The 16,609-nt window shown below is 41.6% G+C and overlaps 1 protein-coding gene across 12 annotated transcripts in view; it reads left to right on the forward strand.

Moving 5' to 3' along the window:
- Positions 1-2,253: 2,253 nt before the first annotated feature.
- The window catches only part of MYBPC1 (myosin binding protein C1), an 83,905-nt gene continuing 69,549 nt past the window's right edge, over positions 2,254-16,609 (forward strand). For 11 of the 12 annotated variants that reach the window (XM_072773320.1, XM_072773311.1, XM_072773316.1 and 8 more), the window contains exon 1: positions 2,255-2,409. In XM_072773320.1, coding sequence (XP_072629421.1) covers positions 2,385-2,409 — 25 coding nt within the window. In that variant the 5' untranslated portion in view covers positions 2,255-2,384. Of the gene's footprint in view, positions 2,410-16,609 lie in introns of all 12 variants that reach the window. The other variant, XM_072773313.1, reaches the window with a different exon arrangement.

Here is a 16,609-nt window from a genome sequence, read left to right on the forward strand (position 1 = left end):
GTGTGCTGAGAATGCTGGGAAGAAAAAAAAAGATTCTTTTGTAGGGACTACTCATCTAGAATCATGATGTTAAAACTAGGAGGGGACTCAGAGGTCATTTTTTTTTTTTCAGCCTCTCCTCCTACACAAAAGGAAACCGAGGTCTAGAAAGGCCACTTGACTTCTTAGAGTACCTCAGCTGGTTAATGATAGGTGGAAAAACAGAACCCGAGGGTGTGACTTTAGATTCTAGCCTCTTTAATTGCTTCTTCTTTTAATTGATATTCTCATAGTAGACACAGGAAACAACAACAACAACAACAACAACAACAAAAAGTCACTTTCTTTCAAGGCACTTCCAACTTTATATGACAAAATGTTTTCTGGCTGACATTTATCTGTTTAGCGTCTCAGAGCAAAGGAATATCTGAAAAAGCAAAACAATGTTCTGTGCCTCCCTATGTGGTTCAAAAAAGTCTTTCTCTGTAGAAGATGTTCACTGACCTTCTTAACTGACTTCCCTCCCTCTCCCCACCACATAGCTAAAGCATGATGCCATTAAGTTCTAAGTTAGATTTCCATCCTTATATGAAAAGGTAGCTTGGCACAGATTTTGGTGGAGCTAAGTCTGACCAGCTGTGCTCTTGGCCACGAGGGAAATTAAATGAGACAATGTGGCTGGTTTCGTACAAATCAATCAAAGTCCCTTGAAAATAATCTCGAAAACACATACTCATAAAAGATACATGAACAGTCGTCTTGACACAGAAACTAAATTTCATCCTGGTCTTTGCAGTGTCATGGGTGTAGACAAAGCAAGCAAGATGTCTTTTTTAGTTTGACCACATGGTGGTTCATATTTCTTTGTCAATTCCATGAGAGTTTTGGGAGAAAGTGGCCAAATCTGATACAGTCTGCCAATATGCAAGGTTACGTTTGTTTGTGTGTTTGCCATCCTGAAGCAAGACGATGGCTACTGGTATATCTGACTGTCTTTTCTCAGGGCTCATGTATGTTTAAGCATATAATTCTGTCATTCTTAATATATTCACAAAGTTGTATAACCATAACCATTACCTAATCCTAGGACACATTTTCATCATCCCCCAAAGAAACTCCATACCCATGAGCACTGACTCCCAACTCCAGCCCCCTTCTGCCCCTGGCCACCACTAAGTGACTTTCTGACTCTATACATTTGCCTACATGGACATTTCACACTAGTGGAATTGTGCACTGTGGTCTTTGGCCCCGGCTCCTCTCACTTAGCGTATTGCTCTTGAGCTTCACCCAAGTTGCAGTGTGTATCATTCCTTCATTCTTCTTTATGCCCTGTAATTTTTTCAAAGGACATTTCTTGAAAAAAGGTAGACGCTCAGTATTACTCAACAGAAACTTAAAGAAAATGAGACAGGTTCTTCAGGATAGAAATGTGGCCCGAAGGGGCTCAGTAGGTTAAGTGTCTCAGCATCTGACTTCAGCTCAGGTCATGATCTCAGGGTCCCAAGTGGGGCTCTCCACTCAGCAGGGTTTGCTTGTCCCTCTGCCCCTCCCCTGCTTGTGCTCTCTCTCTCTCAAAAAAACAAATAAAATGTTTTTTTTTTTAAAGAAATTTGGTGTGACACATTAATATTAACATATTAATAAAAATGGGAAAGAAAATTAAAACCAGGGCATCTGGGTGGCTCAGTTGGTTAAATGTCTGCCTTCAGCTCAGGTCATGAGCCTGGGGGTCCCAGGATGGAGACTCCACAGGGAACCGCTTCTCCTTCTCCCCGTGCCCCTCCTCCCAACTTGTGTGCTCTCTCTCTCTCTCTCTGCTTTCTCTGTCTCTGCTCCCTCTCTTAAATAAGTAAAAAAGAAAAAGAAAAAGAAAAAGAAAACTAACACCAATAATCAAGAACGGATGAATACGCAAAGCTAATGGGAGCACAGAATTGTCCTCTGAAAACGGAAATTGTTTTTCCCTTGTAATCTTAGTGGAAACCAAGGTGTACGTTGGATTAGCATATAATGATTTTTAACTTAGTTTTTGACCGTCCAACTAGCACTCCTGAGTGGACACATGCCCGTGTCGGGCAGAAGGAGAAAAGTAAGAAGACACACGAAGCTGCAGCTGAATTTAGAAAGTTAGAGGTGCTCTCAGAGCCACATGAGATGCACAGGAGATTCCTCCCCGTGGGCGAGAGAGCAGGGTGAGCCGCGGAGGCGGGAGAGGTCCTCGGCGGCAAGTGCCAGCATCCTGGGGCCGGGGGAGGGCGGGGCCGCCGCGGATAAAAGCCCTGCACTCGGCCCCAGCTGCTTGTCGCGCCGCCGACCTGCATCCTCTCTGCCGCTCCTGGGGTCTCAGCCAACTGCTGTCGGAGGGGAAGACACTCTTCGGAGGCTAACACTTTACTGTGGTCATGCCAGAACCCACCAAGAAGGAGGGTAAGACTCATCCCTAAATCTCTTTGTTGTACTTTTCAATAAAGTATGCTGACCTCTTAAGCAGACTGAGGTAACGGAATCACTGATTTCAGGAAAGGTCCTTGAGAATAAACAGGCCAGACGGAAAGTATAGGAAGAGTGTGACCATGGAAAGATACCTGGTACAGATGGCTGATGAAGGGGTACTGACTACAATGATCAAATTATACTTTTATCATTCGGTTGCCAGGGATCCTCAGAGTGTTACTTAAAGATGGTTGATTGCTTATGATGAATAGGTTGCATTTTCAGGCATATTTTCTTGGATTCGGTCACAAATTTTTCACCAGGTATTTGTGATTCGGGGGTGGTGGGAGGAGCTTGCAGTGCTTTCTTAGTTAATAAATTTGATCAAGGTTTCAAAAAAGAATTTATGACAGTATTTCCTGATTTACTCTATTTTTTTCATGGGAAGGTATTTCAAATATACAGAGATACAGATGCAGGTATTTTTTGGTTTTTATCGGTGCGTTTTAAACTTCATTATTTATTATGTCACTAAATTCTTGCATGCAAAAAAAAAGGTCAGACAACTAAAAGAATGTCTTTGACTATCACTGCTGGATTGTGTTCTTTAATGATTTTTGTTGCAGACATATTCATAATATATAGGCTTTTAAAAAAATCACACTAGAAATATGACAATGTTCTTCATCAGAAGAAATGCTTCCTCCAATAAACAGTTTCTTCTTTCTATGAAGATATCAACTCTTAAAAACTACTAATTAGTAGCATACATAAATTGGATTTAGAAATTACTGCATCACTAAGGAGAAACACAAAGTAACAGCACAAGTACATTGAATTTAATTTTTAATGGAAATATCTTTTTAAGATATTATTTCATTCATATTAGTCTTCATCAATGCTAACTGAATCTTTACTTTTGATTTCTGCAAGTAAAAGCAAAAAAAAAAAAAAAAAAAAAGATGACCAGGAAGCATAAAAATAGTATTTAGTATTTTCCATTTTAATTCTTAAAACTGCTTTTAACCATTGTTTTAAAGAACTTTGAAAAAGATGCTAGAAATTGCGCCTAATGTTGAAATACTAGCAAATTATCTAAAGTTTATGAGATATATTTTCTTCATGTAATTAAGTAACCAGTGTTGACAGGCTGTAGTGATCAGTTTACAGGTTGGCTTTACTTAGTGGTGGAGAGCATTGATGGATGAAGTCTTCCACCCGAAATAACCACACCAAATGCATGCATTAATATGGGAACTTAATCCCAACTATCAGGCAGTGAGTCCAACCCCTGCTAAAGTGTCTTATTTGTAATGCAAATGATTTACATGTGTATTAAGTGTCCTTTTTATTTGATCTGTCACTTGACTAGCCTCTTCAAGGTTTATTTGGATGAAATGCATTCTGTGTTTCCCGACTTAAGGACAGAATATTGTTTTAATTATCTTGTGTTTAGTGGGTGAATTTGCATGGGTTATTTTAACGCTCAATTGAAAATGACAAGCTGAAAAACTAATAAATAAGATGACAGATGGCGAGCCTATAAAGCTAATTAAATTATTCTGGTTGCTAGATATGATAAAGTTTTACCCTTGGTCTGACAACTCAATCTGACCCACATTGCTTTTAGAGATAATGATATTTTAGAAGAAGATCTTTAACTTCAGTATCCCTACCCCCAAAAAAATTATTTTTATTTTTTCTTTTTGAATAAGTCAATACAGATGCCAAAGTCCCCATGATCATTTTTTGCTATAAAAGCACTGTTGATATTCTGTGTAGGAGTCCCCCCACCCCAGACAGTAATTGTATATTCATAAATTCTTTGGTTAGTTTAAATTTGGATGGTGGGGAGTGGGGATAAAAAGAGGGTTACTGATATATTTAAAGTTCTTTGAGGAAGTACAGGAATTTTTTGTTTCCTTGCCAGAAGAACTGATTCTTAAAGGAACTGCACCTTACACCATTTTCCTGGTGAAATCACTGTATTTTAATATTGTTTCCATTAAAGAGTAAGGAGCATGGCAATTCAGGAATGACCCTGATCCTTACTGATTTCATTTTCACTGGGGTTGGTTTTGTTCCATAAAAGCATCCTTCTGGAAGATAGCCTCAAGAATAAAATATGCCACCAAACCAATTCTTCAGAGTCATTTTATTTTATTTTATTTTATTTTATTTATTTTTTTTTTTTGGCCTCAACAAAAGAGACGGGGTCTCGCTATGTTGCCCAGGCTGGAGTGCAGTGGCTATTCACAGGCGCGATCCCACTACTGATCAGCACGGGAGTTTTGACCTGCTCCGTTTCCGACCTGGGCCGGTTCACCCCTCCTTAGGCAACCTGGTGGTCCCCCGCTCCCGGGAGGTCACCATATTGATGCCGAACTTAGTGCGGACACCCGATCGGCATAGCGCACTGCAGCCCAGAACTCCTGGGCTCAAGCGATCCTCCTGCCTCAGCCTCCCGAGTAGCTGGGACTACAGGCGCGCGCCACCGCGCCCGGCCAGAGTCATTTTAAACCACAGGCAGGAGCACTCCCAGGGGACAGGTTCCTCTAGTCCCCCTAGATGTCCTTACATCTCCTGTCCAGCTGGGAGAAGCATGCCCAGGAAGGACATGACCACTCGCTGTGAATCTTGATAGGGTACATGGACCTAGCATCCAGGAGCACCTGGCAAGTCCTCAAAAGAGGCTGAGCTTTCAGCACCTGAAGTTGTAAAAGATGTCTCTCTTAACTGCCTCCCAACCTACAGTGGCCAAATTCTGGTAGCTTCCTGTTGTGTCTTGGGAGAACTAAAATCTTCTAAAGAGGTAGAGAGGATCCCTGGGTGGCGCAGCGGTTTGGCGCCTGCCTTTGGCCCAGGGCGTGATCCCGGAGATCCGGGATCGAATCCCACATCGGGCTCCCAGTGCATGGAGCCTGCTTCTCCCTCTGCCTGTGTCTCTGCCTCTCTCTCTCTCTCTCTGTGACTATCATAAATAAATAAAAATTAAAAAAAAAAAGAGGTAGAGAAACTTTGGACCTTCAGGAGGAAGTCTAATAGAAGTAGCTAGTCAACAGTCCTGATTTAGATGATTGAGAATATTCTGTATGGCTCAGTAACCCCTTTTGGAGAAGGAAAGCTTACATTTAAGGAGTAACTACTTCTCATTGCCCTCCTCTCCACCTTCATCAATTGTATATTTATTCATCAGAGAACTATAGTATGTGTGCTGTCAGTTCCAAATAAAAGGCCTATCTTACCCTCAGGCTTCATGCAGAGCCCGAGGCCCTAGTGAAATTAAGTTATTCTAATCAAATAGCAACAGGATGTGGACGGAAGTTTCAGGTTTGTAGGAATCTCCCAGAATGCTTTATTGGTACATGTATTCGCATATCAACTGTTAATTGAGCTCTTACTGTAAGCTAGTCTCTGGGATTTCAGAGATCTATACAGCATAGTGTCTGTTCTAAAAGCACTCATGGTTCATTGCCTCTGGGTTCTACTATGTAAAGGAATTACCTTTCACTACAAATTTCTCTTTTCCTATCAAAGAGTGATTTTTATCAACATGAAATTAGGAAATTTCTAATTAGAAATTAGAAGATTCTTCTGTCACAGTATCTCTAATAGTTTAAAAATACAATGAATGGCTTTTAAACCTATGAGAGTTATTTCCTCAGAATTCTATCTCTGCAGTAGGTAATCAAAATCTGGTTCTTTAAGATACTTAGACAATTATTAAGTGTCAGCATCTACAGGACCTGGAAAAATTATCTTCTAACATACCAGGTTGAGACCTTAACAGGAATTTCAGTTTTTGTTATGTGATGTATCAGGCCCTAGTATATTTCATGTGCTTAACTCATAGGAAAGAGGCAAAAGTCCTCCTTGGCACTTGGTGTGATCCATAAAACCTTGGGAGAAACACTGTTACCTTGTCTTCTTCCATGTAAGATCTCTTCTTGAAAACTCAAACATATGACAAAACATAGGTTTATTTGTGACCACAGCCATAAGAGACCATTCTGATAGCTTCCGGAATCAAAGATATGGCCTTATTGCTACAGACCCTTATGTTATATCAACATACAAGATCTATCTGCCAAAACTATCTTGGCCTTTTCCAGTAGGAATAGATAGGAACATGGTAATGGGAAAAGACTTTTCTTTCAGTCCATAGGAGTTTTTCCTTTACTTTATCTTTCTTTCTTGGTCCCAAGAGATTTCATCCCATTTTAAACTTCTGCCCCAACCTATCTTGAACGTAGATGAGGATTCATTACCTCTTGCTCATTTCTAGGCATCGTCCAAGGCTTAGTCATCATCAGAAAAGGTGCCTAGTGATGGCAAACCTCCCTCTCAGATTCATTCCTTGACCTTCAGGTTCTACCTACATGAGACTGGATAGCCGATTTCAAACACCAAAATGAATTTGTTTGGGGAAATGTCATCTTACATGTCGAATATTACATTTTGTTCAAATTGAGGACTAGTTAATTTGTAGGAAGTAAGGGAAAGAATGGGAAAGAGGGAGGAGCTATTTTATCAAGGGCAGTTGGTTTCCTCCAAATTTGAAATGGTTCATTTAGGCCAAGTTGTAGATTTGGATGAGGAATAAAGAAGTTGTCTGAATGAATGCCATGATAATTCCTCCCCCCACCCCCCAAAAACCCTCTGCCATGCTGTACAGGAGATAGGTGGTATAGATCTGAGCTCTCTGCTGCAAGAAGGAATACTCTGGGGCAAATGCACACCACAGAGGCTTAATACTTGGCAAAATCATTCTTTTTCAGTAGCCTGCTTTTATGACTGCCCGGGCTGCACCTGTTAGGAAGATAAATAAAGGACTGGCCAATTCTTTCCTCTCAAGCGCCCTAAATATATCGCTTTAAAAAAAACTTTGGAAAAACAAGTTGTATCCTTGCTCCTCATCCAGTAAATCTGAAGAAGTCTTCCCCAGGCCTGTCAAAGCACAGCAAAGTCAGTGGTAAAGCAGGTCCTGAAGTGAACAAAGGAAAAGGCTGGGCTCTTAGGCGACTCTGAGGGACCCAAAAGAATGGAAAAAGGAGAGTACTCACAAGCCTCTGTTCCCTCAATGATTCCCTGTATTTTGGACGAGAGACATGGCCTTGAAACATTTTATTTTAGGCCCCTTATGGGCACACAAGTCACATGTTCCTTACTTATAGCAATTTCAAAGGATCCCCGAATCTCACATAAATGCTGAAGAAACCACCCTGGCTAAAGTCACTTTTAAGAAATGCATGGGCAGGGGCGCCTGGGTGGCTCAGCGGCTGAGCATCTCCTTTGGCTCAGGGAGTGATCCTGGGGTCCTGGGATTGAGTCCTGCCCTGGGCTCCCTGCAGGGAGCCTGCTTTTCCCTCTGCCTGTGTTTCTGCCTCTCTCTCTGGGTCTTTAATCAATAAATAAGTAAAATCTGAAAAAAAGAAAAAAAAAAAAAGAAATGCATGGGCATAATGCTAAAATAAACCTGAGCAAAACCTGAGCAGATATGAAAACAAGGCTTCTGCAATACCTTTGTAAGTAAATATGTCCCTTTTTAAAAATGTTAGAGAGTTGTGGGATGAAACTGCCATGAAAGAAAATCAGTACTGTGGTTTTTACTGTCCCAGAAAGCATTTTTGTTATTTTTGCTGAAATTTCTATAATTATTTTCTCCAAAATTTACTCGTAGGCTCTTTATGCACACAAAGAAAAGAATTTTTATTATTGTTAATAATTACTATTTTTATCTGCACTCCTCCTTAATTAGTCTTGAAACCTATGTTAAGAGACAGAAAATACTCTTGGCAGCCTATGACTTCTGGTAATTCTAAACCTCATCTCTAGACATACTTGGGTGTGTTAGGTAATAAAGAACAAGATTAAAGAAAGCTCTAGCAATAAAAAATAAGCAGAAAGTTCTTATTTTATGTGTGTACCTGAGGGGATATGGCCATGTCTTCTTTCTTTGTTTTCATTCCCTGTCAGTTCTTGACAGGAACAGATGTCTTTTCTGGAGTCTTTGTTGGTCCAACCTATTATACCTGAGGAAAACCCCCCAAATATGCAGAAAGGCAGTTGTGGATTGACAGGGTAATCATGAACTAGCCATTGCTTACTCAAGAGCAGTTTCCTCAAATCAGAAAGTGTAGTGATTAAGGAATATGAAACTGTGCAAAAGACTTGATCACTCAGCTTCCTCTAAGTATGCAAACTGTCTCATAACCAGAGAGAATGGGGCTTCGGTCCCCACAACTTGTAGTAAAGACAGCCTCTAACTGTCAAAGAGATGATGCTGTCTGCTGTCCTCTGCGCGGCTGGGCCCCGTTTTAACTTCCAAAAGAGTTAAGAGTTCATTTTGGATAGCTGCACCAACAGACAAGCCGAATTTCAGGATGTTCCCCTTCACGGGGCGGATTATTTATGGGTTTTCCATTCCTATGTTATGGGCAATGCATTATTTATGCATTTACGGAGTAGAGCTTTAGATTCCATCAGACTGGGACGTGAAGTGGTCAGTTTGGCAAATGAAGATCATGTAATCTCATGCTTATTTCTCTCTAAATGAGTTCATAAAAAGCTAACTGTAATTTGACTTTCATTATGCCTTTCAAGTCCGAAATCCACTCTGATAAGTCTTTTGCCCTTTTACACTCCCTTAAGAATCTTTTTAGGCACCAATTTGGCACATCCATACAACACCTAAAGTTATGTTTAATAATATGTCAGATGTTAGATCTTATAATTTTGTTTTATTCATTTTTCTGAACTATACTGTAGATTTACAAGAATCTAGGCTAGAAAATGTTTTTTTCTCCCCAAAATCATTCAATTCTCCCTCTAAATAGTATCAAATCTCTTTTTAAACTCCTTAGGCGGGATCCCTGGGTAGCTCAGCAGTTTAGCGCCGCCTTCAGCCCAGGGTGTGATCCTGGTGACCCAGGATCGAGTCCTGCATCGGGCTCCCTGCATGGATCCTGCTTCTCCCTCTGCCTGTGTACACTCTGCCTCTTTTTCTCTCTGCATCTCTCATGAAAAAAAACAAAACAAAACAAACAAAACAAAAAACTCCTCAGGCATTCTTTGCTTGTATCAGATAAAAGCTTTTGCATTTAACAAAATTTTATAAATCTTGCAATGGAATGCTCTCCTTATAACTAAAAAATCACCTATTCATATAATTCTTCATTTTAATTTTTCAGTTTTTAAAGTTAGATGTCTTTAGACTTTAGAGTTGTTCTGCGTATAGTATGCACTTTGGCTTTTTCATTATGCATATTAACTAATATTCATTATTAAATGCAGTGACATGAACAAAATGTACTATTCATAGAACATTCTAGACTATTCCAATTCTAGCTGCACCATCTATTGAGTTAGTCACACTCAGTATGCTTTGGCTTCCTCCTCTGTGAAATGTGAATAATAATATTACTTAACCCATTAGGTGTTTGTTCCAAGGAAATAAGATAAATAATGTAAAAAAGCTCAGAACAAGACCTAGCACATAAGAACTTACATATCTTCCTCCTAAAACAGCGAACTCAGAATGCAGTATAAGGTGCTAAATGCCTTCCCCCTTAACGTAAACCTTGAGGGCATTTCCACCTACATGTAACAACTCCTGTAAGGTACATAACAACCCCTGTTCCTCTCAATATTTATTTAATAAGTATTATTAATATTTATAATACATCCCCAAAGAGTTGCTGTTGCTATCCTAGCCATCATGAATATTTCCTTTTTTACTTGTAAATCATCTTAGCTTTCACCCACAGAAGCCCAGATCAAATAAGAGGTCTATGCTGCAGGGCCTCTGTTGTATTCCCATTGAAATAAGTCATGTCCAGGGTCTCCAGTTGTTAAACAGATGAAGATAACTAGTTGTTTCTTCACTGTTCCATGGTGGGAACATAGCCTTTTCCCACTCAGATGAAAGAGTCACCCTGCACAGTTGAACGTGTAACTATATCCACCACCAAAGGTTGAAAGGCTTGGGTTTATGGAACATTAAGATTTCTCTCCCCACCAGGGGTGCTTTTAGCAGGTGGGGGTCTTTCCTCAGGTCTGAGTATTTCTGCGATATTCACATCAAGAACTCTCCATGACCACATATGGATATGATTGACTAAGTGCCACTGCATTTACTGCTGCGGAATTTATTTTTATGACCCCACCTGGCAGCAGGCCTGTCCTTCCTCTATTTTTAAAAGTCACCCAATGTGAGGCCCAGCAATGCCTTGGGGCAAGGCCTTTAGGGGACTTATCTGATAACCACATAACCACATAAAAGCAGTATGATCGTGGTGATGGTCTGCCCAGGAATAGACCCCCAACCCCCGCCCCGCCCCGCCCCGGGAAAGACATAATAAGAGACTAAAAGGGGAGATTGTTAACAATTTGAATCACTTTCACTTGTGACCTGCTTTTTCCTTGTGACCTGCACTAAAATTTTAAACTTCTACAGTTTGAGTAAAGATTTTCCCTACACCAACACCCCTGTCTATGCCACTCCAACCCCCATTTGATTCTTACTTCAAAATACAGTAAGAATCATGCAAAGAGACAATTCATCAGATCTTAGTGAAAGACCTTATTTTCACCCAGCCCTGTGTGAACGGTGAGAAGCTCCCTGTTGCTGTGCAATACCAACCCTACTTTAATCCTCTTCCTGTGTGAAATAACATCTGGAAGTTGAAACATGTGCAGTTAGAAAAACATCAGAACAATTTGACTAGAAGGGGGGAAAAGTCCTGTGGGTTCAGGGAAATTCCATCAAGCTGAATAATGAGTCATTGAAAATTTGCATCCTCGATGCACAGTTAGACTTCATCTCTTCAGAACCTTCAAATACAGTCTGGCAATATTCCACCACAGTAAATGAAAATGGATTTAATTGACTGAAGCGTCTGAAACAGCTGGTTTTCTTGGATAGCGATGAATTTATTTTGCTCTTGAGCCTTATTATTTCTACCAATTTGGAAAGAAGCATACCGAAAAATGTAACCTGTTACTCCTGGCTTTTAGAAACAAAGGACTGTTGCATTTAACTTAACTTTGCCTTGAATGATAAATGTCTGTTCGAGTTCCACGTGACATCCTGAGAGCCCAAATTATCTGCTTTTGTATTAAATGGGTTCATGTTATTTGTGTTTTGAACTTGTGTCCAGTTTTCCACAGCTCTCCTGTTTCACCCCTTGCTACAAGTCTGCTGTCTTCTCTCATTATTTTTGTTGGCCAGTACTTGCAGGTGCCCTCTCTTTTCTGTTATTTGCTGTGGACCCCAGGCCAGGTCCTGCACACCCCTGCGTGGGCCTACTTGATGAAGCGTTTAGAAGCCCCGTGTTTAAGGAAGCACTCACCCTCAGGTGCTGCTGGCACTTGTGAGAGAGAGCTACCTTGAATCTGGCCCAGGCTTGCCTCACCCTGGTCCCAGTCCCCAGGCTGGCTGAGGACCCAGGTGGGCTCTCTTGTGAGTAGAGCACTTGCACTCTTAGTGCACGGGGCTTGAGGAGCTTGACACAAATCCATTTTTCATTTTGGAGACCCTTTTAAGTTGGATGGTAAGCAGCTGTTATCTGGACAAGTGAGGTTGCTAGAGAGCTGAATTCTGAGCAGGGGAGGTGATACTAGGCCTCAGTGTCCTCTCGTCTCTCTTATTATACACACAGGAGAGTAAGTTCTATTTCAGCCCACCAAACCAATTTATGGCTTTTGTTTTGACTGCCTCGTTCATTTTATTAACCAAGGCTAAAGAGTTTTCCTAAATGAGACATATGACGAGAGTTTTTTTTTTTTTTTTTAAAGTTCATGTACAGGGATCCCTGGGTGGCACAGCGGTTTGGCGCCTGCCTTTGGCCCAGGGTGCAATCCTGGAGACCCGGGATTGAATCCCACGTCGGGCTCCCGGTGCATGGAGCCTGCTTCTCCCTCTGCCTGTGTCTTTGCCTCTCTGTCTCTCTGTCTCTCTCTCTCTGTGACTATCATAAATCAATAAAAATTAAAAAAAATTAAAAAAATTAAAAAAATAAAGTTCATGTACACAAAATATTTTTTTAAGAAGGTTTACCGTAAATTCTAAATGTTTCTCAAACTTTTTGGTCTCAGATACATTGGCACTTAGTAATTATTGAGAAACTAAAAAGTGTCTGTTTACACACACTATATCTGTCAATATTTACTATACTAAGAATTAAAATTGATAAATGTTTAAAACATACAAAATACACAGTGCACGTTGTATTAGCTGTCGGAGTGTCGACATCATCACACATTATATATCCTCTGCATATTTATGAGAGAATATGACTGAAAAAGGCAAATAGTGCCTTAACATTATTATGAAAATAGTTTTGACCTTATAGGCTCCCCAGAAAAGCCTCAGGAGCTCTTGAGAATCTCAGACCATAGTTGAAGAATCACTATTATAAATCAGTAAAAAATTGCCTTCAAAAAAAAATGTCTAATTTCCTAAATCCCAAAGTATAAGATATCCACATCCATAGCCCATGATGAATAAAATAGAAGACAACTTAACTGTGAAAATGTTCATTTAAACATTAATTTATGCTCAAAATCTACATTCCGATACATAAGGAATACAACCTGCACAAATGCACTGTCATTGTGTTTGCTGATATTTTTTTGTGACACTTATAGTTCGTTTAACCAAAACTTCTCTAAGCATTATTAACACCTCCATGCAAATAATATTTTCTATTAAAGCAGTTTCCATTTTGCTGGGCATATGAGGTCTAGGCTGCATCATGCACCAGAGCCAAACCTCACTATCAACAGTGTATATGCCAGACAGTGTTTAGCTTATTGAACCTAAAAAGAAAGATAATTTGCTACATTACCAAAAGTGACAAAAATAGGAGTTGGCCAGATAGCGCCTCAATCACCACAATGTTTACAGTCTATAAAGCACTCACGTAGACTGTTCAAACCTAGAGTGTGCTTTTGAGAATAAATAATAGGAATAACCTAACAGTCTTCTGCACACCAAATTACCAAAGGATGGCTTTAGCACATTTATTTTATCCAAAAAAGTCACAAAAAGAAAGCCACACAAAAAAATACCTATGATCTTACCACTCAGTGACAACCACTGTTATTCTGTGTTCTTCCTGTCTTTTCCATCCTAGACAGCATATTCACGTGTTGTAATTATGCTCTCCATACTAGCAAGAGGCTAGATTGCATTGCATCTGAGAGCCCATAGAGTATTTTTAAGTAAGTCAAACAGTGTGTTCTATGAGCTAGTGGGCCCATGGGAAGCAGAGAGCTGGGACATTTTTGTCATTTTGGTGTGGAGACCCATACATAGAGAGAGGCAGGCTAATAATGCCTCCTAAGACCAAAGGCTTCTTTCCCCCTTCAATCACTGACCATGGAGCACTTGATCATGGAAAATAGGTTCAGACTGCAGAGGGGAAAGCCAAACCATGTATGGAGCTACTGGGTCCTTGGTCTTCCAGCAGAGCACAGAGGTCACCTATGGGCTGTCTGTTTACTAGTTGCCACCAGTGCCCGTCAGTTAGAGGCCCTGGCACTCGCTGTGCAGGCATGCCATTGGTGGCATACCTGTGCTTTTTACAGTAGGTGCTCATAGGAAAAATCCACCAGAAATAGATCAAGCCCTTTGAATGCATTTCAGTGTCGCAGAGGGAGAGAAAGTCTATCTCTGTGAACCAGAAAGGATCAAAGAACACCCGTCCTTGCCTAATGAGGAAAGGGGTAGCTTTATTTGCTGGTTCAGAATCTAGCTAGTTTTTATGTTGTCCATAAAAATATTTCCTTGGGCTTATTACTTTCTGCATTTCTGAGCTTCTTCTTTTTACTAAAAAGAGGCTTAGCACAGCAACTTATATATCTTTGGTCCATCCTTTCTGTGTGTTTCCTAATCAAGACAACAATGGGGGAGGACGGAAGAGGGAGACAAAAATCTGACTTTATTCACCTGGCAGAAACGTCCTACAAAATTTGCCTTTGGGTTTTGGAAGAAGCCGAAGTATAGCAGAGTCTCTCCTCAGTAAATCGCCTTTTACTCTAAATCTAAAGATTTGGAGAGCTTCCCAAGGCCTGGTGCCTCCTGATGGTTTGGACAGGGCTAAGCTTGTTGACAGTGGAGTTGGCATGGCTGATGGAGAGTTATTTGCTAAGAAATGCAGCCCAGATTTTGAAAGGGGGAATTCCTTAGAAAGGCCAGTGGTGTATCGGCACTGAGGGCCAAAACTCTAGCCTAGTTGCTCTCCTGCCCTTGTTAAGAAATGGTGGGGTTGGATAAGTGCCTCTCAGCGTCCAGCCAGCAGAAGGGTCGCCAATGGGAGACATAGTGTTCCCTGTGGGTAATGCGGATGAAGAAAGCTGCCTTTGGAGTGCCAGTGGATGGGTCTTGATTTCTTGGCAGCAAGGAGAAGGGGCTTTTGTGTGGGTAGGAACAGTCTGCCAGTCAACTATATTTATAGAGCACCTGCTGTGCAGAATTTAAAAAGGAGGAGGAGACGGGCCTTGTCCTCAAGAAGCTTGTGATCAGAGAGGAACAGTCCCCCAAGTACTGTAAACCTTTTACCATTCACAGTCACATTTGAAATGGGACAAGATTAGGAGATATTTAGGGCATAGACTGAGCCTTCTTACTCAACATGTGGGGTGTGTGGACTGGCAGTATCAGTATCACCTGGGGGCCTGTTAGAAATGCAGAAACTTGACCTCTGCCCCAGACCCCCAGAATCAGAATCTGCAGTTGACCAACTCCCTAAGTGATTCATATGCAAACAGCAATTTCTAGAAGGACAATAGAGGTGGTGAGTCTCAAACGTTTTGAGAAAGCAAAGCCTAACATGATAGAAAAGAGTAGTTCATTTACCTGTGAGCTTCTTTTTTTTAATTAAAAAAATTGTTTTAAGATTTTTTATTGACTTGAGAGACTGAAAGCAAAAGAGATCATAGGGGGAAGGGGGAAGCAGACTTCGCACTGTGCAGGAAGCCCGAGGGGGCTCCATCCCAGGACCCCAGGACCAGGACCCGAGCTGAAGGCAGATGCTTAACCAACTGAGCCACCCAGGCGACCCCCCTTCCACCCAAATTTTTTTAAGTGATTTCTACACCCAGTGTCGGGGTTGTGCGTACTCTACCTACTGAGCCAGGAACCTGTGAGCCTGTCAAACACAGACATCTCATCTGAGCCACTGTTATAAGCATCCACTCCTGTGAGATGTATAATGCGTTTATGCTCAGGGAACTCTGGTCGCATGGTTCTTCTTCCTCTAGGCCCCATTCAGCAGGCACTGTGGAAGTCGTTGGGAGGGAGTTATTGTTGCAGAGGCAACTAATGCGTCTGGGGAACGTGCAAGTGGCTCTTAGAGGAGGGGGTGAAGCTGGGCCAGTGGTGCTTGTGGGTAACAGACATGCCTTGGGGTGAGAGATGCACGAGAAGTTCCCTTAAGCCTTGGGTGCTATGCTGCAATTGTGCATTTTCAGGCCGGGTCCTTCACTGCTTGGCCTTCACCGTTCCAGATGCCCCATTTCTCCAGGCCTAGGACAGCCAGCATTTTCTGTCCCAGAGAACCAAAGACTCTGGAGAGTTCATCGTTTTATCCTCTCTGCCCTACCAGGATTTACTGATTCCCTAGTCACTGTGTTTTCCATTGTTCAAGCTCAGCAATGCATGTGAACATCATCAACACCAATTATTATTACTATTTTACAGTGGGAGAGCAAGGGGCCTACCTCCTCTGTTTCTTCACCCCTACCTCAGCTCCAAGCCTGTTCTAACACGATGCAGCCCCACACTTAGGGCTAAGGCAAATCCCTAGCGAGATAAGGGTGCAGCTCTCACTGGGTGTGTCAGAGCAAAATGATGATGAGCCAAGGGCTCTTAAGATAGGTCATGCTGTTATTTCCCCTGCATAGATGAGGCCCTGAGGCACATTCCTCAGGGCCTCCTTAGAGATAGGAGAACACCCACAGGAAGTTGGGTGGCCATGGCAGTAAGACCAACCAATTCACTAGGAAGAATGGAGGGATATTTTTCAAAAGTCCATCAACCCACTTGTGCTTCCACAAGTATGAAAGCTGAGCAAGGGAAGTACAGCTCCAGGTAGCAGAGCCCAAGGTCAGGGCGGCGGGGAGGCAGACCTGGGGCAGAGCTGTGGAGCCTCCACGAGCCTCCGTTACCATCTGCAAAGTGGGTTTAATTAAA

This window comes from Canis lupus, chromosome 13, assembly GCF_048164855.1.
Source record: "Canis lupus baileyi chromosome 13, mCanLup2.hap1, whole genome shotgun sequence".
NCBI classification, from domain to species: Eukaryota; Metazoa; Chordata; class Mammalia; order Carnivora; family Canidae; genus Canis; species Canis lupus.